The 25888-nt window shown below is 48.1% G+C and overlaps 1 protein-coding gene across 1 annotated transcript in view; it reads left to right on the top strand.

The window, feature by feature from the left end:
- MYOZ2 (myozenin 2) overlaps positions 1-25888 on the top strand; it is a 230254-nt gene that overhangs the window by 35284 nt on the left and 169082 nt on the right. The window contains exon 2 of the mRNA XM_069743749.1: positions 10478-10577. Within this exon, the coding sequence (XP_069599850.1) occupies positions 10502-10577 (76 nt within the window). The 5' untranslated portion in view covers positions 10478-10501. The remainder of the gene's footprint in view (positions 1-10477; positions 10578-25888) is intronic.

Below are 25888 nucleotides of genomic sequence, written 5' to 3'. Positions count from 1 at the left end.
CATATCACATACCTGCGGTTACATGGTGAGGAGTATGCATATCACATACCTGCGGTTACATGACCAGGAGTATGCATATCACATACCTGCGGGTTTATTGCCAGAAGTATGCATATCACATACTTGTGGTTACATGGCCAGGAGTATGCATATCTCATACCTGTGATTACATGGCCTGGAGTATGCATATCACATACCTGCGGTTACATGGCAAGAAGTATGCATATCACACACCTGCGGTTATATGGCCAGGAGTATGCATATCACATACCTGTGATTACATGGCCAGGAGTATGCATATCACATACCTGCGGTTACATGGCAAGAAGTTTGCATATCACACACCTGCGGTTATATGGCCAGGAGTATGCATATCACATACCTGCGATTACATGGCCAGGAGTATGCATATCACATACCTGCGGTTACATGGCCAGGAGTATGCATATCACATACCTGCGGTTACATGGCCAGGAGTTTTCATATCACATACCTGCGATTACATGGCAAGGAGTATGCATATCACATACCTGTGGTTATATGGCCAGGAGTATGCATATCCCATACCTGTGGTTACATGGCCAAGAGTATGCATATCACATACCTGCGGTTACATAGCCAGGAGTATCCATATCACATACCTGTGGTTACATGACCAGGAATACGCATATCACATACCTGCGGGTATATGGCCAGAATTATGCATATCACATACCTGGGGTTACATGACCAGGAATATGCATATCACATACCTGCAGCTATATGGCCAGAATTATGCATATCACATACCTGGGGTTACATGGCCAGGAGTATGCATATCACATACCTGCGATTACATGGCCAGGAGTATGCATATCATATACCGGCGGTAACATGGCCTGGAGTATGCATATCACATACCTGTGGTTACATGGTCAGGAGTATGCATATTACATACCTGCGATTACATGGCCAGGAGTATGCATATCATATACCTGCAGTTACATGGCCAGGAGAATGCATATCACATACCTGTGATTACCTGGCCAAGAGTATGCATATCACATACCTGTGGTTACATGGCCAGGCAGGAGTATGCATATCACACACCTGCGGTTACTTGGCAAGGAGAATGCATATCACATACCTGCGGTTATACGGCCAGGAGTATGCATATCACATACCTGCGGTTACATGACCAGGAGTATGCATATCCCATACCTGCGGTTACATGGCCAGGAGTATGGATATCACATACCTGCGGTTACATGGCAAGAAGTATGCATATCACACACCTGCGGTTATATGGCCAGGAGTATGCATATCACATACCTGTGATTACATGGCCAGGAGTATGCATATCACATACCTGCGGTTACATGGCAAGAAGTTTGCATATCACACACCTGCGGTTATATGGCCAGGAGTATGCATATCACATACCTGCGATTACATGGCCAGGAGTATGCATATCACATACCTGCGGTTACATGGCCAGGAGTATGCATATCACATACCTGCGGTTACATGGCCAGGAGTTTTCATATCACATACCTGCGATTACATGGCAAGGAGTATGCATATCACATACCTGTGGTTATATGGCCAGGAGTATGCATATCCCATACCTGTGGTTACATGGCCAGGGGTATGCATATCACATACCTGCAGTTACTTGGCAAGAAGTATGCATATCACATACCTGTGGTTATATGCCCAGGAGTATGCATATCACATACCTGCGATTACATGGCCAGGAGTATGCATATCACATACCTGCGATTACATGGCAAGGAGTATGCATATTCCATACCTGCAGTTACATGGCCAGGATTATGCATATCACATACCTGCAGTTACATGGCCAGGATTATGCATATCACATACCTGCGATTACATGGCAAGGAGTATGCATATCACATACAAGTGGTTATATGGCAAGGAGTATGCATATCCCATACCTGTGGTTACATGGCCAGGGGTATGCATATCACATACCTGCAGTTACTTGGCAAGAAGTATGCATATCCCATACCTGTGGTTATATGCCCAGGAGTATGCATATCACATACCTGCGATTATATGGCCAAGAGTATGCATATCACATACCTGCGATTACATGGCAAGGAGTATGCATATTCCATACCTGCAGTTACTTGGCCAGGAGTATGCATATCACATACCTGCGATTACATGGCAAGGAGTATGCATATCACATACCTGCGATTACATGGCAAGGAGTATGCATATCACATTCCTGCGTTTATATGGCCAGGAGTATTCATATCCCATACCTGTGGTTACATGGCCAGGAGTATGCATATCACATACCTGCGGTTACTTGGCAAGGAGTATGCATATCACATGCTTGTGGTTATATGGCCAGGAGTATGCATATCACATACCTGCGATTACATGGCAAGGAGTATGAATATCACATACCTGCGGTTACATGGCAAGGAGTATGCATATCACATACCTGCGGTTATATGGTCAGGAGTATGCATATCACATACCTGCGATTACATGGCAAGGGGTAAGCATATCACATACCTGCGGTTACTTGGCAAGGAGTATGCATATCACATACCTGCGGTCACATGGCAAGGAGTATGCATATCACATACCTGCGGTTATATGGCCAGGAGTATGCATATCACATACCTGCGATTACATGGCCAGGAGTATGCATATCATATACCGGCGGTAACATGGCCTGGAGTATGCATATCACATACCTGTGGTTACATGGTCAGGAGTATGCATATTACATACCTGCGATTACATGGCCAGGAGTATGCATATCATATACCTGCAGTTACATGGCCAGGAGAATGCATATCACATACCTGTGATTACCTGGCCAGGAGTATGCATATCACATACCTGTGGTTACATGGCCAGGCAGGAGTATGCATATCACACACCTGCGGTTACTTGGCAAGGAGAATGCATATCACATACCTGCGGTTATACGGCCAGGAGTATGCATATCACATACCTGCGGTTACATGACCAGGAGTATGCATATCCCATACCTGCGGTTACATGGCCAGTAGTATGGATATCACATACCTGCGGTTACATGGCAAGAAGTATGCATATCACACACCTGCGGTTATATGGCCAGGAGTATGCATATCACATACCTGTGATTACATGGCCAGGAGTATGCATATCACATACCTGCGGTTACATGGCAAGAAGTTTGCATATCACACACCTGCGGTTATATGGCCAGGAGTATGCATATCACATACCTGCGATTACATGGCCAGGAGTATGCATATCACATACCTGCGGTTACATGGCCAGGAGTATGCATATCACATACCTGCGGTTACATGGCCAGGAGTATGCATATCACATACCTGCGGTTACATGACCAGGAGTAGGCACATCACATTCCGGCGGTTATCTGGGCCAGGAGTATGCATATCACATACCTGCGGGTTTATGGCCAGGAGTGTGCATGTCACATACCAGCGGTTACATGGCCAGGAGTATGCATAGCACATACCTGCGGTTACATGACCAGGAGTATGCATATCACATACCTGCGGTTACATGGCCAGGAGTATGCATATCACATACCTGCGGTTACATGACCAGGAGTATGCATATCACATACCTGCGGGTTTATTGCCAGAAGTATGCATATCACATACTTGTGGTTACATGGCCAGGAGTATGCATATCACATACCTGTGATTACATGGCCTGGAGTATGCATATCCCATACCTGTTATTATATGGCCAGGAGTATGCATATCACATACCTGCGGTTACTTGGCCAGGAGTATGCATATCACATACCTGCGGTTACATGGTGAGGAGTATGCATATCACATACCTGCGGTTACATGACCAGGAGTATGCATATCACATACCTGCGGGTTTATTGCCAGAAGTATGCATATCACATACTTGTGGTTACATGGCCAGGAGTATGCATATCTCATACCTGTGATTACATGGCCTGGAGTATGCATATCACATACCTGCGGTTACATGGCAAGAAGTATGCATATCACACACCTGCGGTTATATGGCCAGGAGTATGCATATCACATACCTGTGATTACATGGCCAGGAGTATGCATATCACATACCTGCGGTTACATGGCAAGAAGTTTGCATATCACACACCTGCGGTTATATGGCCAGGAGTATGCATATCACATACCTGCGATTACATGGCCAGGAGTATGCATATCACATACCTGCGGTTACATGGCCAGGAGTATGCATATCACATACCTGCGGTTACATGGCCAGGAGTTTTCATATCACATACCTGCGATTACATGGCAAGGAGTATGCATATCACATACCTGTGGTTATATGGCCAGGAGTATGCATATCCCATACCTGTGGTTACATGGCCAGGGGTATGCATATCACATACCTGCAGTTACTTGGCAAGAAGTATGCATATCACATACCTGTGGTTATATGCCCAGGAGTATGCATATCACATACCTGCGATTACATGGCCAGGAGTATGCATATCACATACCTGCGATTACATGGCAAGGAGTATGCATATTCCATACCTGCAGTTACATGGCCAGGATTATGCATATCACATACCTGCAGTTACATGGCCAGGATTATGCATATCACATACCTGCGATTACATGGCAAGGAGTATGCATATCACATACAAGTGGTTATATGGCAAGGAGTATGCATATCCCATACCTGTGGTTACATGGCCAGGGGTATGCATATCACATACCTGCAGTTACTTGGCAAGAAGTATGCATATCCCATACCTGTGGTTATATGCCCAGGAGTATGCATATCACATACCTGCGATTATATGGCCAAGAGTATGCATATCACATACCTGCGATTACATGGCAAGGAGTATGCATATTCCATACCTGCAGTTACTTGGCCAGGAGTATGCATATCACATACCTGCGATTACATGGCAAGGAGTATGCATATCACATACCTGCGATTACATGGCAAGGAGTATGCATATCACATTCCTGCGTTTATATGGCCAGGAGTATTCATATCCCATACCTGTGGTTACATGGCCAGGAGTATGCATATCACATACCTGCGGTTACTTGGCAAGGAGTATGCATATCACATGCTTGTGGTTATATGGCCAGGAGTATGCATATCACATACCTGCGATTACATGGCAAGGAGTATGAATATCACATACCTGCGGTTACATGGCAAGGAGTATGCATATCACATACCTGCGGTTATATGGTCAGGAGTATGCATATCACATACCTGCGATTACATGGCAAGGGGTAAGCATATCACATACCTGCGGTTACTTGGCAAGGAGTATGCATATCACATACCTGCGGTCACATGGCAAGGAGTATGCATATCACATACCTGCGGTTATATGGCCAGGAGTATGCATATCACATACCTGCGATTACATGGCCAGGAGTATGCATATCATATACCGGCGGTAACATGGCCTGGAGTATGCATATCACATACCTGTGGTTACATGGTCAGGAGTATGCATATTACATACCTGCGATTACATGGCCAGGAGTATGCATATCATATACCTGCAGTTACATGGCCAGGAGAATGCATATCACATACCTGTGATTACCTGGCCAGGAGTATGCATATCACATACCTGTGGTTACATGGCCAGGCAGGAGTATGCATATCACACACCTGCGGTTACTTGGCAAGGAGAATGCATATCACATACCTGCGGTTATACGGCCAGGAGTATGCATATCACATACCTGCGGTTACATGACCAGGAGTATGCATATCCCATACCTGCGGTTACATGGCCAGTAGTATGGATATCACATACCTGCGGTTACATGGCAAGAAGTATGCATATCACACACCTGCGGTTATATGGCCAGGAGTATGCATATCACATACCTGTGATTACATGGCCAGGAGTATGCATATCACATACCTGCGGTTACATGGCAAGAAGTTTGCATATCACACACCTGCGGTTATATGGCCAGGAGTATGCATATCACACACCTGCGATTACATGGCCAGGAGTATGCATATCACATACCTGCGGTTACATGGCCAGGAGTATGCATATCACATACCTGCGGTTACATGACCAGGAGTAGGCACATCACATTCCGGCGGTTATATGGGCCAGGAGTATGCATATCACATACCTGCGGGTTTATGGCCAGGAGTGTGCATGTCACATACCAGCGGTTACATGGCCAGGAGTATGCATAGCACATACCTGCGGTTACATGACCAGGAGTATGCATATCACATACCTGCGGTTACATGGCCAGGAGTATGCATATCACATACCTGCGGTTACATGACCAGGAGTATGCATATCACATACCTGCGGGTTTATTGCCAGAAGTATGCATATCACATACTTGTGGTTACATGGCCAGGAGTATGCATATCACATACCTGTGATTACATGGCCTGGAGTATGCATATCCCATACCTGTTATTATATGGCCAGGAGTATGCATATCACATACCTGCGGTTACATGGTGAGGAGTATGCATATCACATACCTGCGGTTACTTGGCCAGGAGTATGCATATCACATACCTGCGGTTACATGGTGAGGAGTATGCATATCACATACCTGCGGTTACATGACCAGGAGTATGCATATCACATACCTGCGGGTTTATTGCCAGATGTATGCATATCACATACTTGTGGTTACATGGCCAGGAGTATGCATATCTCATACCTGTGATTACATGGCCTGGAGTATGCATATCACATACTGCGATTACGTGGCAAGGAGTATGCATATCCCATACCTGTTATTATGTGGATAGGAGTATGCATATCACATACCTGCGGTTACATGGTGAGGAGTATGCACATCACATACCTGCGGTTACTTGGCCAGGAGTATGCATATCACATGCCTGCGGTTACATGGTGAGGAGTATGCATATCACATACCTGCGGTTACTTGGCCAGGAGTATGCATATCACATACCTGCGGTTACATGGCCAGGAGTATGCATATCACATACCTGCGGTTACATGGTGAGGAGTATGCATATCACATACCTGCGGTTACATGGCCAGGAGTATGCATATCACATACCTGCGGTTACATGGTGAGGAGTATGCATATCCCATACCTGCGGTTACATGGCCAGGAGTATGGATATCACATACCTGCGGTTACATGGCAAGAAGTATGCATATCACACAACTGCGGTTATATGGCCAGGAGTATGCATATCACATACCTGTGATTACATGGCCAGGAGTATGCATATCACATACTGCGATTACGTGGCAAAGAGTATGCATATCCCATACCTGTTATTATATGGCCAGGAGTATGCATATCACATACCTGCGGTTACATGGTGAGGAGTATGCATTTCACATACCTGCGGTTACTTGGCCAGGAGTATGCATATCACATACCTGCGGTTACTTGGCCAGGAGTATGCATATCACATACCTGCGATTACATGGCCACCCAATCTTGCTGTAAGCCCCAGAGAATCCTTACAGCAGGCAATGCGCATTCTGAGAGAATTCACAAGTTTGCAGTGACTGCAGACTTTTGTGAAAAACCTGGACAACTCATTTAACCCTGCTGTTCTGTTGGTCAAAAATGACCGACTTTGAACTTCAATATTCTTTAAAATATTCAAGATGCGGCTCTGAAACCCGTGGCCGACCGACCCATCCTCATTTAAGTCAATCAACCACAAGTTTCAGAACCGCATCTTGAACACCCCAAAAAATACCAAAGTTCAAAATAGGTCTCCCCAGACCGAACAGAACAGCAGGGTTAAGGGAAGAAGCCTGCAAGACATTTCTCCACTTTGAGGTTTTGTATTCGCTATGTCCTTGAGCTTCACATGACATTAGATTTAGCTTTTTGTAATATGTATGTCTTCACTCATAGCTATAGTAGGTGCAGAAGTAGCAACAACAAATAATGCTTGAGGGGTCCCAAAACACCTGTGAAACAAAAGAAGGCAACAGTATTATAAATTATAGGGGTGCTAGGGGTGAAGGCTTGTTATAGATTTTGCATTGGGGTGCAGTATAGAGTGTAATGCATCACTATACAATAATGATTAAGGGTCCTTAAGAAGCAGATACAATGTGGATTATTTGATGGAAGTTTTTCCCTCTTTGATCACATCACAAGCTCCCTGCCCAGTACAGAAAAGCCTTGTACTTGTCTCTGTCTCCATCATGCCCCATTCCATATATGAAAGAATGCCAATGTCACTCTCCAGCATACACTGACGAGCAAAAGAGTAACAATGTTTTGAACTTCTGACATTCAGGCTCTATCTCACCACCCACTACAGCTTCTAACATCAGACTGCCATCATTTTATAGACAATCATCTTGGATATCTCATGCATAAATTTTACTATTTTGCATATGATTAGTTATGCAGATTCTTGTCATGCCACAGCATTGTTATTCTTTTGCTAATTAGTAAAATGTAAATGTTTGTTATTTTGTTAGCATTTGGTAAATCCTCCTTTTGCTTTCAACACTGACTCCTTCTGGGCATACTCTCGATCAGATTCAAGCATGTCTCAACCAAAATCACATCCTAGTTCTCTTCTACACCTATTCCAAAGTTGGTGCACACTGGCCGATTCACTGTGGTTTGTATGCAGCTAATTCTTCAACTCTACACAAAAGTGTTCAATTGATTTGAGGTCTGGGGACTTTGTGGGCAAATCCAGCACCTCTACGTCATTGTCATTGAATATTTTCCTCGCCAGCCTCAACGTATGCTTTGGGTCATTGTCCTTCTGGAACACTATTTAGTCCTTTCATAGTACTCAAATGTACGAGGTAACTCGTTTTGTGGGATACTCACATATAGCTCAGCACTGAGACTACCACAGATCCTGAGCAAGTAACCAACGCCTTTGGCTAAGAAACAACCTCATATTATCAGGCTTCCTCCACTGAACTTGACAGTTCCCTCAATTTCTCAACTCATTAGCCCCTTCTTCCCTTGTTTCTTCTAGACCCTTTTGCACCCATCAGAGCCTAGTCTAATGACCTCGTATCATCTCTCCAAATCACCAATCTTTTACTGTCCACTTTTTGTACTTTTTTGCAAACTCAAGCCAACGCTTATGATGATATTTAAGTTGAGGATTCTTCACCTTTTTTCGGGCATGGATGTATGTAATCTCACTATTACAAAGCATATGAGAAACCTCCACTGCCATGTTTATTGCGCCAGACGTCCACCAATTGGATTTTAAATGGATGGGCGGACATAATTGAGTATTCATGTGATGCAGTTCGGCAATTTTCTTGGCCGAGAGACCGCTATCGATGAGTTGGATGATGCGGATTGGGAAATCTTCTTCATGACTGCTCCTTGATTTGACCGTTGACCTTTCACTTGGGAATCAACCTAATAACACACTGAGGTATTAGGGAATGTGAGAACAGATTGTAATTTGTAGTATATGGGAAGAAAAAGATTTTTCCACCACGAGAAAAACAGTAACAATGCAGTGACATGACAAGAATCTGCATAACTAATCAATCGCTAAATAATCGCAAGTCAAATTTATGTATGAGATAGCCAAGATGATTGTCTATAAAATGATGATAGTCTCACTTTCGAAGCAGTAGTGGATGGTGAGATATGGAGCCTGAAAGTCAAATGTTCAAAACATTGTTACCCTTTTGCTCGTCAGTGTATATCCTTCTCCTTTATTTGCACACTCAAGCTTCCCACAAGGAAAGTGTCTAGGGAAAATACTGGTGCAAGTACCTCTATCACCGTAACCCCTATGTAGACTGCTCTATAGTACAAATATCCTTTAACAGGTATACATGCAATACATGCATAATATCATTTTTTTAAAACATAAATTGGAGTATTGGTTTATTAAAGCACCACTCCGGTATTTTTTTTATTTCAGCTCTGGAGTGGTGCTCCTAGCGCAAGATCCCTACACCAAATATTATACTCAGCAGCCGCCATTTTCATTTCTTCCCGGTGATGCTCCGACCCTGTGCCTTCTTCTTGTGACCGCATCTTCTGACTGACAGGGAGCTAGTGGTAATGGTTACTTACAAGCTCTCAATGCAATTCTATTAGGGCCAGAACGATGGTCTCATAGACTTGCATTGAAAAGTGACCTCTGACTTGCTTTAGCAAACACTGGAGCGATCACGTAGGTCACAAACTGCAGGAGACCGATGGGAACGGCGCTTATACAAGATGAAGACGGTGGCTGGTGAGTATTACATTAGGCGTAGGGAACTTCAATAAGTAGCACCACTCCAGAGCTGAAATTTTAAAAAAAACACTGGAGTGGTGCTTTAGTTTCTATAATGAATGCTTCTGAAAACATTATCATTTGCTGGAAAGGACTTTCAGGGTCATCTTGGCTGTTTCAGTACTTGTTACCTTGGAGTTCAGAACATCTATAATTCACATGATATGCTGCATGTAATTTTCGGGATGTTTTTGTTGATTCTTGGCTATGTTTTTTATTTCTTTTTCAGCTTGCAGTAACCAGTGTGAAGACAATGTTATCACATACTACCCTAGAAAAAGAAAGGCGTGCACAATCCTCAGCCATAATGAGGGAGATTCAGGGAGCCGGTAAATCATTTTAATTTTATTTAAATCAGTTTTTCTAAAATATACAGTCATGAATATGTTGTCTTTCAAGCAACGTCCACAAATAATCTGCAAGAATCTCCTGCCTCCTCCGTAGCTGAGCCTTTTGTAATCGTCTGTTTGAGATCTATTTTCAGATGAACAACTGCTGTAATGGAATGAATCTGAGTAACAGCTGACAGTCTACTTGCAGTGACTTTCATCTTTGTCTTTGGAGTTAACATTACAAACAGCATCTGTGGAGTAAATGAACAAACATGCCATAGGAATAAAGTCAAAAGTAATATTGAAAAAAAAAAAGATTCCACATATAGCATAAATAATATCTGGTATTATATTATTTTATATCCTTCTGACCCAGACAACACTGCAGATTGTTACTGTGAAAGTGAAAGTCAAAGGTTACTGCCATGGGTACACAGACTGGCCCAGTTGCTAAAGGAAACCATATACTGTATTCCTATCCCCTCAAACACGTACGGGCCAGTGGTGAATCTGCACATGAAGCAATCCTTAAAGACAATCTGTGATCATGTTTTTGCCACCTAATTTGAGAGAAGCATGATGTTTGGGCATAACTCTGATTCTAGTGATAAGTCACTTACTAGGCTGCTTGCTGTAGTTTTGATAAAAAACACTATCTTACCAGCAGCAGAGGACCAGAAAACCTGCTACCATGTAGTCCTCATGTTCATGAGCTCTGTATAACCCCACTCCCACCACTGATTGGCAGCTTTCTGCCTAGGCACAGTGTACACAGAAAGCTGCCAATTATTGGTGTGGTGTGGGTGGGGTTATATAGAACTCAGCAACCAGAGGTTCGCTGGTAGGTCTGCAGCAGATAAAACTTTTTATCAAAACTGCAGCAAGTAACCCAGTAAGTGATTCATTGCTGGAATCGGAATTTGCCACTACGCAATGATGCTCTCTGATGGGGTAGTAAAAATAGATTTACTTTAATGTGGTTGTCCCTTTTATGTTTATTTTACTAAATGCCTTAGGGACATCATTTTTTGACACCTACTGATAAATATTACAAGTTCACCTCCTTCACATGTTAGTGCAGCTTTCTTTACAGACTGAACACTACTCCGATCCATGAAATGGCAGCTGATTGAGAAGTATGTGATCTGACCTGCCTTTCAGCCCCCTGCAACTGAAAAACTGGTTTCCCATGTATTTTTCAATTAGACCATGCTGATGGACAGGTCTGATCACATGCTCCGCCAGGACCTTGCATTTCGTAAACAGGAGAGCTGTGCAGCCTGTGAGAAAGGCTTCACTAACAAGTGCAGGAGGAGAAGCTAATACTATTACCAAGTGCCACACAATCATGTCTCCAACACATTTGTTAAAATAAAGTGAGCACCCCTTTTAAAGTCTGTGTCCCTTTTCCAGTGAACTACAAAATTACAATAGGAAAATAAATACAGAAATGTAGAGGTCACTGTAGTCAGTGCACATCAGACAATTTAGTACTGTCATCCTCCAAGTTACAATATTAATGGGAAGACCATCATATTCTGAAATATTATAAGAATAACTAAGATAAATAAAGGAAATCTATATATATACTGTTTCCAGCCAGCTAACGCTCGGCACGCTCATTGATATCTAATTAATGCTGCTGGTGATTATGCAATTAAATGTACGCTTACCTTGGCTGAAGTGGTTGAATTACATAGAAAGGAAGTGCTGCGTGTGTTAATGTGGGGGAGGAGCCTCGTGTGGTAATGTGTGTGGATGGAGCCTTGTGTGGTAATATGCGGGGGCGGAGCCTCGTATGGTAATGTGTGGGGAGGAGCCTCGTGTGGTAATGTGTGGGGAAGGAGCCTCATGTGGTAATGTGGGGGGACGGGATTATGTGTGGTAATGTGTGGGGATGGAGCCTCATGTGGTAATGTGTGGGGATGGAGCCTCGTGTGGTAATGTGGGGGGACGGGATTATGTGTGGTAATGGGGTGGGGGCGGGATTATGTGTAGTAATTGGGTGGGGGCGGGATTATGTGTGGTGATGTGATGGGAGGCAGAGCTACTGTGCAGGGGGTGGGATTAGCGAGTAATCACGATGCCTCATATATATATATATAGATAAATATAAATGTATGTACTTCTATGTAGACGTTTTTCCAGAGTCCTGTAGAGTACATACAGCATACAATAAAATAAAAAATGAACTTATAAATCAATATTACAGGTGATTATAAGAAACTTGGTAATATATCTTATCAGAGAAATCATCTTCCTTCCCCACTTAGACACTTCTTCCCCCTCCCCTGTAAAAAAGCAGATCAAGTCAGTCTTGCTAAGAGGAGATGGACTGCAGGTGTCATTTGACACAGACCATTATCCTCAATGGAGAGGAGAGGGTGAGGAAGGAGTGAAAAGCAGATAAGGGAACAGATAAAGGGAGCTCCGCAACAAGTGTTTTACCTCACATCAGAGGATGATTCAGCTCAAGACAGCTGAGCTCTGCTGTATAATGTCCTTCATGTTGCTGAAGCTTCTGTTTGTGAGCTAAAAAGTAACGGACAGTGAGCTTTCCCCTCTCTGTGCTGTCTATGTGAGAAATTACCGCAGCTTATTTCCCCCAGGTCTCAGTGGATAACAAGTTACATATATAGCAAGCAGAGGGGAAATCTGCTGAGAATGCAGGATCAGGGCCGCCATCAGGGCATTACAGCCGTGACTGGCGTATGGGGCCCGGTGAGCAGAGGGGGCCCGCATCGGCTGAACCGGGCCCTTAGCGGCGGCCGGCGCTACAGCTGTACGCTATTGACGTGCGGGCCCGCGCAGCTGCTTGGAGAGAGGAGCGCGGCAGGTAAGCAGAACTTTTTTTTTTGAGAGCGGTGATGCGGGGGGGGGGGGGGGGTCCCAGGGCAGTAAAGCTGGACACAGGGGGGGGGGGGGGGTCAGTAAAGCTGGACACAGGGTGGGGGGGCAGTAAAGCTGGACACAGGGTGGGGGGGGCAGTAAAGCTGGACACAGGGTGGGGGGGGAGCAGTAAAGCTGGACACAGGGTGGGGGGGCAGTAAAGCTGGACACAGGGTGGGGGGGGGCAGTAAAGCTGGACACAGGGTGGGGGGGCAGTAATGCTGGACACAGGGGGGGGTCAGTAAAGCTGGACACAGGGTGGGGGGGCAGTAAAGCTGGACACAGGGTGGGGGGCAGTAAAGCTGGACACAGGGGGGGGTCAGTAAAGCTGGACACAGGGTGGGGGGGCAGTAAAGCTGGACACAGGGTGGGGGGCAGTAAAGCTGGACACAGGGTGGGGGGGCAGTAAAGCTGGACACAGGGGGGGTCAGTAAAGCTGGACACAGGGTGGGGGGGCAGTAAAGCTGGACACAGGGTGGGGGGGGCAGTAAAGCTGGACACAGGGTGGGGGGGGCAGTAAAGCTGGACACAGGGGGGTCAGTAAAGCTGGACACAGGGTGGGGGGGCAGTAAAGCTGGACACAGGGTGGGGGTGCAGTAAAGCTGGACACAGGGAGGGGGGGGCAGTAAAGCTGGACACAGGGGGGGGGCAGTAAAGCTGGACACAGGGTGGGGGGGCAGTAAAGCTGGACACAGGGTGGGGGGGCAGTAAAGCTGGACACAGGGTGGGGGGCAGTAAAGCTGGACACAGGGAGGGGAGGGCAGTAAAGCTGGACACAGGGTGGGGGGGCAGTAAAGCTGGACACAGGGTGGGGGGCAGTAAAGCTGGACACAGGGTGGGGGGGCAGTAAAGCTGGACACGGGGGGGCAGTAAAGCTGGACACAGGGGGGGCAGAAAGCTGGACAAAGGGGGGGGCAGAGTGCTGGACAGAGATGGGGCAGAGTGCTGAACAGAGATGGGGCAGAGTGCTGGACAGAGATGGGGCAGAGTGCTGGACAGAGATGGGGCAGAGTGCTGAACAGAGATGGGGCAGAGTGCTGGACAGAGATGGGGCAGAGTGCTGGACAGAGATGGGGCAGAGTGCTGGACAGAGATGGGGCAGAGTGCTGGACAGAGATGGGACAGAGTGCTGGACAGAGATGGGGCAGAGTGCTGGACAGAGATGGGGCAGAGTGCTGGACAGAGATGGGGCAGAGTGCTGGACAGAGATGGGGCAGAGTGCTGGACAGAGATGGGGCAGAGTGCTGGACAGAGATGGGGCAGAGTGCTGGACAGAGATGGGGCAGAGTGCTGGACAGAGATGAGGCAGGATTGGAAACAGATGGGGCAGAGTGCTGGACACAGATGGGGCAGGATTGCACACAGACTGGGCAGAGTGCTGGACACAGATGGGGCAGGATTGGACACAGATGGGGCAGAGTGCTGGACACAGATGGGGCAGGATTGGACAGAGATGGGGCAGAGTGCTGGACAGAGATGGGGCAGAGTGCTGGACACAGATGGGGCAGGATTGGAAACAGATGGGGCAAGATTGGAGACAGATGGGGCAGGATGGATACGATGGAGACAGATGGGGCAGGATGGGGAGATCATATGGGGCAGAATGGATACTCATGAGGGCAGGATGGGAGAACATATGGCTGGAGCCTGGAATGAGACACACGGGGCTAGGATGGCGAATATTACCATAGGGGCTAATTAAGGGATATTATTATTGCAGTGATGTATTTATTTTATTTTTTGAGTATACTGTTTTAAATGGGGGGGCGGTCCTGTTACTGTGTAGAGTGATACTATGTTGCCTTCTTCATGTGGTGTAATGTAGAAGTTGGGAAAATTAAGTAATGTGTTCTACAAGCGGAACTCGAGATAACTGTTTTATTTCCTGCAGAGACGAGTCCTGGCTGGATGAAGTGAGGGCGGTCTGTGCTGGATGAAAGATGAAGGACTTCACCTAGAGACGTCACTGGTGAGTCAGTGTTACCTATACACTGACACTATACACAGTATACTATATACAGAGGTCCTGTGTACAATGTCACCAGTGATCACTGTATTACCTATACACTATATACAGAGGTCCTGTGTACAATGTCACCGGTGATCACTGTATTACCTGTACAGAGACACTGCTTACTAATTACAGATCTCCTGTGTATAATGGCACTGCTGGTGATAGTATTGTGGGTTTTTTTTTATTACTGATCAGTATTGTAGTATTCAGTTATTTGTGGTAATATGTGGTCTGGTCATGGTGTAGCGGTATTTGTTCCTTGTATTTTATATTACTCGATCACTGTGGTGGTAATATGTCATCTGGTCATAGTGCGGTGGTATTTGTTCCTTGTATGTAGTATTATAGGTCATTTTAAAAATTGAAAAATAAATAAAAATATACCTAAATTGTATAGCATATTTTAACAAATATTTAATAGGTTACAGTAGAGTAGGGCCCGGCCAAAAGTGTCTACCGTGTTATGGTGGCGGCTTAAAAAATCTTTTGGCCAAAACAAAAGCTGCCGGCTATATGTGTGATCTGGTGATGGGAACTGTCAATGTGTGATAGGTGAGAAGTGGAGATTTTCCAAGAGAGAGCGGTGGGACTGTGGACAGTTCGTGGGGTGGAGCCTGGAGGCGGGGCTGGGGTGGAGCCTGGGCGGAGTTTCAAGGGGGCCCCGAAAATTTTGCCAGTATGGGGCCCCAAAATTTCTAGTGGCAGCCCTGTGCAGGATACAAGTCACATAATGGTCAGAAATGGTGTAATTCGTCATGTACACACAGGACACCTTTTTCTGATAGGTTCCTTGAAAGCACAGTTACTCGGAACATGTTATTAGGAATTAGACCCACAAACTACAACCAACATGTTATCCAGGGTAGTAACAGATTCCCAGTTATTCATGAGCTGTTACTTCCTGCCATGTTGCATTACGAAGCCTAGACATAGTCACAGGAATGGAGCCATTTTAGAAAAGTCAGACTCGTCAGCTTGTTTGACTTTGTGTATTCAGTTTTTTTTCTCAAACCACCTAAAGCAGCATTAGGGGAGAGGAAGCCTAGCTAGATTAGTACATCTCACTCCACTGCAGGAGTCTATCCTGGTTTATGAAGATGTGCCTGGCCAGTTAAAATAAACAAGAGTGGAAAGCTTAACTTTTCCAGAGAACAAATCCAGCCAGTATGCAGGTTTAGGAATGCAGTCTTGTTTCTGCATGATGCTGCTGAAAGGGGCACCAGGGCCGGTTTGCTGTGGGTCGGAACTGAATTCTGGTTGCCCTGAAACCCCTCTTTTAAACAGGAGTCTGTCATGAGTGTGTGGTGCAGTGGAGGTAGTTCTTTTACTCACTGATCCTTCAGGAGTACATTTTCCCTCCCCGTCAATGGGATCGTGTCTGACTATAGCTTCAGACGAGACAGGAGACATTGGATCTGGGTTAACAGGTTCAGCTTTACTGTGAAATTTGTTTACTCATGGCTAGTGTTGAGCATTCCGATACCGCAAGTATCGGGTATCGGCCGATATTTGCGGTATCGGAATTCCGATACTGAATTCCGATACTTCCCGCGTATCGGATACCGGAATCGGAAGTTCCCAGAATTCAAATTGAACGCAGCAGCCAATGAGGAATGAATGAAAGTGTGGGCACATCCTGTTTAGCATGGTGGGCATGTAAGTACTGGCAAGGCTGGGATTGGCTGCTGAAATGATGTCACTCTGCACTATAAAAAAGCGCTGCCGCCATTTTGCGCTCACTCTGCTGTGATTTCAGTTAGGGACAGGACGCTGTGTTCTAACTGAGGGCCAGTCGAGCTAGCTAATTGCTTTATTTTCCTTTCCAAAGGCTAATTTAGCAAAACGCTGTGTGTTCTTCACTGTTCACCTTGCTCTTGCCTTGCAGCGCTGTTTTAACAGCGTTCTGCAAGGTCTCTGTGTGTGTGTGTGTGTGCAGCTCACTCTGTAGTCTGTGTGCAGCCATATACCCGGTTGTATTCAGCTCAGGGGGGGTTCACACTGCCTCACACAGTTGTTCTTTTTTGCTCTTAGTGCAGCCTGCTGCACATTTTTTCTCAAATTTCCTATTAGTGTTTTTCCACCAGTCTCCAGCTCTATTGTGGAAAAACACTACATAGGATAACCTAGAGGGGGGTTTTTGGGCCTTGCAGCGCCGTTTACGGCTGTCTGCACGGTCTCCGTGTGAGCCCAGCTCGCCCTGTAGTCTGTGTGCAGCCATAGCCGGTTGGATTCAGCTCAGGGTTCGTTACTGGCTCATACCTTGAGAAAAATTTTCCTTTTTTTCAAATAGTGCAGCCTGTTTAAAATTTGAAAAAAAAAATTCCTATTAGTGTCTTTCCACTCGTATCCAGCTAAATAGTGGAAAAACACTATATAGGATAACCTAGAGGAGGGTTTTTTGGCCTTGCAGCGCCGTTTACGGCTGTCTGCACGGTCTCCGTGTGAGCCCAGCTCGCCCTGTAGTCTGTGTGCAGCCATAGCCGGTTGGATTCAGCTCAGGGTTCGTTACTGGCTCATACCTTGAGAAAAATTTTCCTTTTTTTCAAATAGTGCAGCCTGTTTAAAATTTGAAAAAAAAAAAAATTCCTATTAGTGTCTTTCCACCAGTCTCCAGCTCAATTGTGGAAAAACACTACATAGGATAACCTAGAGGTTTTTTTGGGGGCCTTGCAGCGCCGTTTACGGCTGTCTGCACGGTCTCTGTGTGAGCGCAGCTCGCCCTGTAGTCTGTGTGCAGCCATAGCCGGTTGGATTCAGCTCAGGGTGCGTTACTGCCTCATACCTTGAAAAACAATTTCCTTTTTTTCAAATAGTGCAGCCAGTTTCAAATTTGAAAAAAAAAATTCCTATTAGTGTCTTTCCACTTGTATCCAGCTAAATAGTGGAAAAACACTATATAGGATAACCTAGAGGAGGGTTTCTTGGCCTTGCAGCGCCGTTTACGGCTGTCTGCACGGTCTCCGTGTGATTTAAACTAGCTCTGTAGCCCGATCTGCACCAAAAAAAAGGTTAAGTTCACCAAACACAACTTACACTTGTGTAGGCCACATTTGAAAAATAATAAAGTTTAGTCCACAATTTACAACATTAGTGTTTCTTACACCTGTTAGGAGGAGCATTACAGGAATAAGCACACTAAGGCCTTAGTACTTTTCTGCTTATCTTTATCTGTCAACCAAGATGAAGAGGGCAGGGAGTAAGGCACGTGGGCGTGGGCGCGGAGCAGGGAGAGGAGCAGGGAGAGGACGTGGTGATTCTGTGCCTGCTGCGGGCGCCGGTGACTCGTCGTCACTCAGTTTCAGCAGGGAACAGTCCTTCATGCGCAGCTTTGTCGGAGAGCGCCGTGCACCGCTGCTGCGTGAAGACCAAATTGAAGCCGTTGTCGGGTGGATGGCAGCTAACGCCTCGGCATCGACTTCAGTTAGTGCCACATCCTCTCAGGCACAGAGCACTGGAGAGCAGCCATCTGTCTCTTCACCACCTGCCAAATTGGCCAGGCAGTCAGAGAGCCCAGGACAGGAGCCGTCTCTACTTCTGTTCTCTGAATCTCTTGGCTTGGAAACAGGGGGCCAGCCAAGCAGCATTGGAGAAATGGAAGAAGAGGCAGTGTGCAGTGATGCCCAACACCTTTTTCTCTCTGACTCTGAAGAGGCAGGTGGGCCAGTGCCTCCGGTGACCACAGCGCAGTACGCATCTGATGATGAAACTCAGGTGCCGCTTTCTCGTGCGTACTGTGCTGCTGAGACTACCCAGGAGGAGCAGTTGGTGGCAGAGGGTAGTGGAGATGATGAGGTCCTTGACCCATCGTGGCGTGAGGAACAGGAAGGTGGTGGGAGCAGCTCAGAGGAAGAGCTTCCTCTTACGGGCCAAAGAGGGAGAGGGAGGGGGAAGACTGCGGAGCCTGTAGCCTCCACTTTGGCACCCGTTAGGAGCCTGTCTCTTTCCAAAGCCAAAAAGGGCGCTCCCAAGACTTGCAGTGCCTGGTCCTTTTTTGACACAGTTGCAGATGACATTTGTTTTGTCAAATGCAAGCTGTGTCATCATAAAGTAAAAAGAGGGAAAAATGTCAGCAACCTCAATACCACAAATATGTGGAAACATGTGCGGACCAGGCACGCGGTGGAGTTACAGAAACACACTGAAGATGTAGGCCAACCAACAGCGGCAGCTACCACCTCTTCAGCTCGTGTTGCCTCTTCCTCCAGCTCACGCACAGCTGGTTTGGCTTCCTCCCAGAGACCTTGTGTAATTCCACCCACAGCACCACCTTCCCAGTCATCCTCACACTCCCAGTCTACTCTACAGCCATCGGTAGTACAGGCATGGGAGAAAAGGCGGGCATTCTCGACCAACCACCCCCGAGCACAGGCTCTGAATGCAGGCATTGCCAAACTGTTGTCCCTGGAAATGCTCTCGTTCAGGCTGGTGGAGACTGACAGCTTCCGTGACTTGATGGCATTGGCAGTCCCACAGTACAAGGTGCCCAGCCGCTTTTACTTCAGCAGGCAGGCTGTCCCTGCCCTGCACAGGCATGTTGAGGCAAACATAAAACATGCGCTACTGAACGCCGTCAGTAGCAAGGTCCACCTCACCACCGATGCGTGGACCAGTCAGCATGGACAGGGGCGATATGTTTCCCTCACTGCCCATTGGGTTAATGTTGTTGAGCCAGGTACAGATCGTGCGAGTGGCGCAGGACGTGTCCTGCCCACTCCAAGGATTGCAGGAATCCAGTCTGTACGCATCGACTCCTCCTCTTACACCAGTTCCTCTGATTCCTCTCTGCAGGATCCGTCACAGTCCACCCCCACATGGACCCGTGAACGTTTACCTATGACCGACATGAGCACAGCCGTGGCCAAACGTCAGCAGGCCGTCTTGAAACTAGTTTCATTGGGGCATCGAAGCCACACAGCGCAGGAGCTCTGGAATGCCATAAAGCAGGAGAGCGATGTGTGGTTACTGCCAGCGAATCTCCAGCCAGGCATGGTAGTGTGTGACAATGGCCGAAATCTGGTGGCAGCTTTGGCCCTTGGCAACCTCACTCACATCCCATGTCTGGCACATGTGCTCAATTTGGTTGTGCAGAGTTTTCTGAGGGACTATCCGGATCTTGATGCCCTGCTGCACAAGGTCCGCCTAGAGTGTGCTCACTTGCGGCGTTCCAGCTTGGCCAGATCCCGCATTGCTGCTCTGCAGCGCCGATTCCGCCTTCCGGAACACCGCATCATATGTGACCTACCTACCCGGTGGAATTCCACGTTACATATGTTGGAGCGGTTGTGTGAGCAGCAGCAAGCAGTTATGGAGTACCAGCTGCATCAGGCGCAAAGAAGTCGCAGTCAGCGCCGATCAGACTTCACAACCACAGAGTGGGCCACTATGAAGGACGTCTGCCAGGTTTTGCGTCCTTTTGATTATTCCACGCGGATGGCAAGTGCAGATGATGCACTAGTCAGCATGACTGTCCCCCTTATCTGCCTGCTTCAGCAAACTTTGCAAGGGTTAAGGGATGATGTGGTGGAAGAGGTGGAGGATGAGGAGTCACCTTTTCCATCAGCTTCTGGAGAGTCAGCGCCACGTGGTTCCTCACAAAGGGGTACGCAGGGGCCAATTTGTGAGGAGGATGAGGAGGAGTCAATGGAGGAGGAAGAGCTCCGTCCAGAGGAGGGAGCGACACAATTGTCCAGTGGTCAGTGTGTACAGCGAGGGTGGGGTGATGACGAGCGGGCAGAGATCATGTCTCAAGCAGGGGACAGCGTTTCTGGGCCGGTTGGCACTCTGCAGCACATGGTGGATTTCATGCTGCAGTGCCTGAGAAACGACCGCCGCATCGACCACATTCTCAACATGCCTGATTATTGGGTGTTCACCCTCCTCGATCCTCGCTACCGGGACAACGTCCAAAACCTCATCCCTGCGTTGACCCGGGAGCGTAAATTGCGGGAGTACCACGACACACTGGTGAATTCCATCATCTTCTCCTGTCCAACTGAGAGGAGTGCTGCTAGTGCTTTACAAAGCAGCTCAGTGCGTCGAGGCAGTGGGGGAGGCTCTGCCCAAAGAGGGAGCAGAAGCAGTGCCTCTGCCCAAGGCAAGCCCAGTATGGCACAACTCTGGCACACTTTTGTGTGCCCGCCCCAAATGTCTACACCATCACCGGCGGCTCCAGTCAGCAGGAGGCAACGGTTCCGTCAGATGGTGACAGACTACATGGCTTGCCCTCTTACTGTACTCCCAGACGGCTCTTCCCCGTTCAAGTTTTGGGTCTCTAAGCTGGATACATGGCCAGAGCTAAGCCAGTATGCATTGGAGGTGCTGGCTTGCCCTGCGGCTAGTGTCTTATCGGAACGTGTCTTTAGTGCCGCAGGTGGTGTACTAACAGACCGTCGCATGCGACTATCCTCCGATAACGTTGACCGGCTTACTTTCCTGAAAATGAACCAGGCCTGGATCTCGCAGGAATTTGCCACTCCTCTGCCTGATTAAGTAATTGGGTGTCATCCAGGTCTCCTGCTGTGTTCATCTTTCTACCACCTGAACTGCTATTCCTGGGCTCCAACACCGCCAGTTGCGGCTCAGAAGTGCAGGCTGCACAGTAAAAACATACGACCCAGTGTTATTGGGTTTCAGTAACGTCAGCTGATCCCCAGCTGTGTAGCCGGCAATGTGTCCTGCGACCGCCACGCTGGCACAACAACCTAAATGTAAGGGAACCTGTCCCCCCCCCCCCCCCCCGTCGTTTGTTACTGAAAGAGCCATCTTGTGCAGCAGTAATGCTGCACAAGGAAAAGGTAGCTCTTTTTTTTTAGCTCTTTGCACACGCAGAACTTAACACTTATAAAATGTGTTCACTGATACCGTTATACCGTCCCGGAGCTGGGACTTTCCTTCGTAATGTGACGCAGCACAGCCGTCATTCCTACCCCCTTGGTGCCATGCGCTGCCTCCTCAGCGTTGTTTTAAGCTGTCACGGAGCCTGCGCTGTTCTGTTATCCCTTGGGCATGCCCTATTTGCGCTGCCTGTCTTCTGACATAATTTGGTGTCAGGCTGGCTGCGCCTGTGCGGCCGCGGTGCCCGAGATCCCGCCTCGCAGTGTCTTCTGATTGAGTCACACTGCGGGCCTGGGATCCATGGGCATGCGCAGTGCATATCTTCCCCTCGGGCTCTCGCTCATTTCCCTCCGCCTTCTTTAGACTGTGCGCCGTCAGCTGATCCCTAGCATGCCACGGCCGTGACACCGCACAGTCTGAAGAAGAGGGAAGGAGGGGAGTGAGAGTCGAGGTTATGCACTGTGCATGCCCATGGTTCCAAGGCCCGCAGTGGGATTACGTTAGATGAGACTGCGAGGTGGGATCTGGAGCAGCGTGGACGCACAGGCACTGACAGCCTGACACCAAATTATGTCAGAAGACAGGCAGCGCTAATTGGGCATGGCCAAGGGCTAACAGAACAGCGCAGGCTCCGTGGCAGCTTAAAACAACGCTGAGGAGGCAGCGCACGGCATCAAGGGGATAGGAATGACAGCTGTGCTGTGTCCCATTACGAAGGAAATTCGCACCTCCGGAACGGTTTAACGGTATAAAGGGACACATTTTTAGTGTTTACTTCGGTGTTTGCAAGGAGCATAATTAAAAGAGCAACCTTTTCCTTTTGCATCCTTAGTGCTGCACAACATGGCTCTTTCAGCTACAAACGTCTTGGGGGGGGGGGTTAAAGGTTTCCTTTCAACTTGCTCCAATCAGGCTTCGGCCTACACTCTGTTCCTCTGCTCCTCCTGCTGTCCCTGGGCTCTAACACCGCCAGTTGGTGCCTGGAAGTGCTGTGTGCACAGTCAACAGTCGCTCCTCTGTTATTGGGGTTCAGTAACGTCAGCTGATCCCCAGCTGTGTGTGCGGCAATACCTCCAATCTGCTCCTCCTGCTGTCCCTGGGCTCTAACACCGCCAGTTGGTGCCTGGAAGTGCTGTGTGCACAGTCAACAGTCGCTCCTCTGTTATTGGGGTTCAGTAACGTCAGCTGATCCCCAGCTGTGTGTGCGGCAATACCTCCAATCTGCTCCTCCTGCTGTCCCTGGGCTCTAACACCGCCAGTTGGTGCCTGGAAGTGCTGTGTGCACAGTCAACAGTCGCTCCTCTGTTATTGGGGTTCAGTAACGTCAGCTGATCCCCAGCTGTGTATCCGGCAACGTGTCATGCGACCGCCACGCTGGCACAACTAAAATGTAAGGGGACCTGTCCCCCCCCCCCCTAGGCGTTTGTTACTGAAAGAGCCACCATGTGCAGCACTAATACTGCACAAGGGAAAGGTCGCTCTTGAAATTATGCTCCTTGCAAACGCTGAACTACACACTCATGTAATGTGTCCCCTCACACCGTCCAACCGTCCCGGAGGTGGGACTTTCCTTTGTAATGTGACGCAGCACAGCCGTCATTGCTACCCCCTTGGCACCGTGCGCTGCCTCCTTAGCGTTGTTTGATTCCGTCATGGACCCTGCGCTGTTATGTTATCCCTTGGCCATGCACAGTTTGCGCTGCCCGTCCTCTGACATCATTTGTTGTCGTCCTGGCTGCGCCTGTGCGTCCACGCTGCCCGAAATCACACCTCGCAGTGTCGTCTAATGTGATCCCACAGTGGGCCTGGTATCCATGGCCATGCGCAGTGCATATACTAGCCTCTCACTCCCCTTCTTCACGCTTCTTCAGACTAGGCGGCGTCAGCTGATCCCTAATAGCATGCCACGGCCGTGACGCCGCACAGTCTGAAGAAGCAGGAAGGAGGTGAGTGAGAGGCGATGATATGCACTGCGCATGCCCATGGATCCCTGGCCCGCAGTGGGACTACATTAGATGACACTGCAAGGTTGGATCTCGGGCAGCTTGGACGCACAGGCACTGCCAGCCTGACACCTACATGATGTCAGAAGACGGGCACCGCTAACTGTGCATGGCCAAGGGATAACATTACAGTGCGGTCTCCGTGACAGAACCAAACAACGTTGAGGAGGTGGTGCCCGGCACCAAGGGGGTTGGAATGACGGCTGTGCTGTGTCACATTACAAAGGAAAGTCCCACTTCCGGGATGGTTTGACGGTGTGAGGGGACACATTATATGAGTGTGTACTTCAGCGTTTGCAAGGAGCATAATTTTCGGAGCCACCATTTTCCATGTGCAGTATTACTGCTGTACAAGATGGCTCTTTCAGCAACAAATGCCTGGGGGGGGGGGGTTAAAGGTTCCCTTTCAACTTGCTCCACTGCAGGCTTCGGCCTACACTCTGCTCCTCTTTGATTCCCTGGGTTTCAACACTGTCAGTTGCCACCTGGAAGTGTTGTCTACACAGAAAAAAACACTAGGTGATGTGTCAGTGGGGTTCAGCACCGCCAGCTGTTCCCCTGCTGTGTAGTCGGCAACGTGTCCAGCACAAGCCACGCTGGCACAACAGAACAAAAGCTGCCACCAGTGCAGGCTTCGGCCTACACTCTGCTCCTCTCCTCCTCCTGCTGACCCTGGGCTCAAACACCGCTAGTTTTTGCCCGGAAATGCTAGCTGCACAGAGAAAAACACCAGCCAATGTGTTAGTGGGGTTCAGCACCGCCAGCTGTTCCCCTGCTGTGTAGTCGGCAACGTGTCCAGCACAAGCCACGCTGGCACAACAGAACAAAAGCTGCCACCAGTGCAGGCTTCGGCCTACACTTTGCTCCTCTCCTCCTCCTGCTGACCCTGGGCTCAAACAACGCCAGTTTCTGCCCGGACATGCTAGCTGCACAGAGAAAAACACCAGCCAATGTGTTAGTGGGGTTCAGCACCGCCTGCTGTTCCCCCGCTGTGTAGCCGGCATCGTGTCCAGCACAAGCCACGCTGGCACAACCGACCAAAAGCTGCCACCAGTGCAGGCTTCGGCCTACACTTTGCTCCTCTCCTCCTCCTCCTGCTGACCCTGGGCTCTAACACCGCTAGTTTTTGCCCGGACATGCAATCTGCACAGAGAAAAACACCAGTCAATGTGTCAGTGGGGTTCAGCAACGCCAGCTGTTCCCCTGCTGTGTAGCTTGCAACGTGACCTGCAAACGCCACGCAGGCACATGAACTGAAATTGAAGGGAGCCTGCCCCCCACCCACAGGTGTTTCTATGTATATCAGCCACCTTGTACAGCAGTACTGCTGCATTTGTACGAGGTGGCTGACTTTTTCTCCTTGCCCACGTGGAACTCAACACGTACAAAATGTGTCTCATTAGAGACCATTACAATGTCCCTGAGGTGTGACTTTCCTTTGTAATGACACGCAGCACCACCCTTGTTAGCGCTGCCCGTCTTTTGACATCATTGGTTAGCTGGCTGCGCCTGTGCATCTCCCCTGCTCGAAACAACGGCCCTCGGTGTCTTATTTTTTTGGACAGCGA

The sequence above is a fragment of the Ranitomeya imitator genome, chromosome 1 (assembly GCF_032444005.1).
Source record: "Ranitomeya imitator isolate aRanImi1 chromosome 1, aRanImi1.pri, whole genome shotgun sequence".
In the NCBI taxonomy this organism is placed as follows: Eukaryota; Metazoa; Chordata; class Amphibia; order Anura; family Dendrobatidae; genus Ranitomeya; species Ranitomeya imitator.
This window is presented reverse-complemented; position numbering and strand designations above follow the sequence as displayed.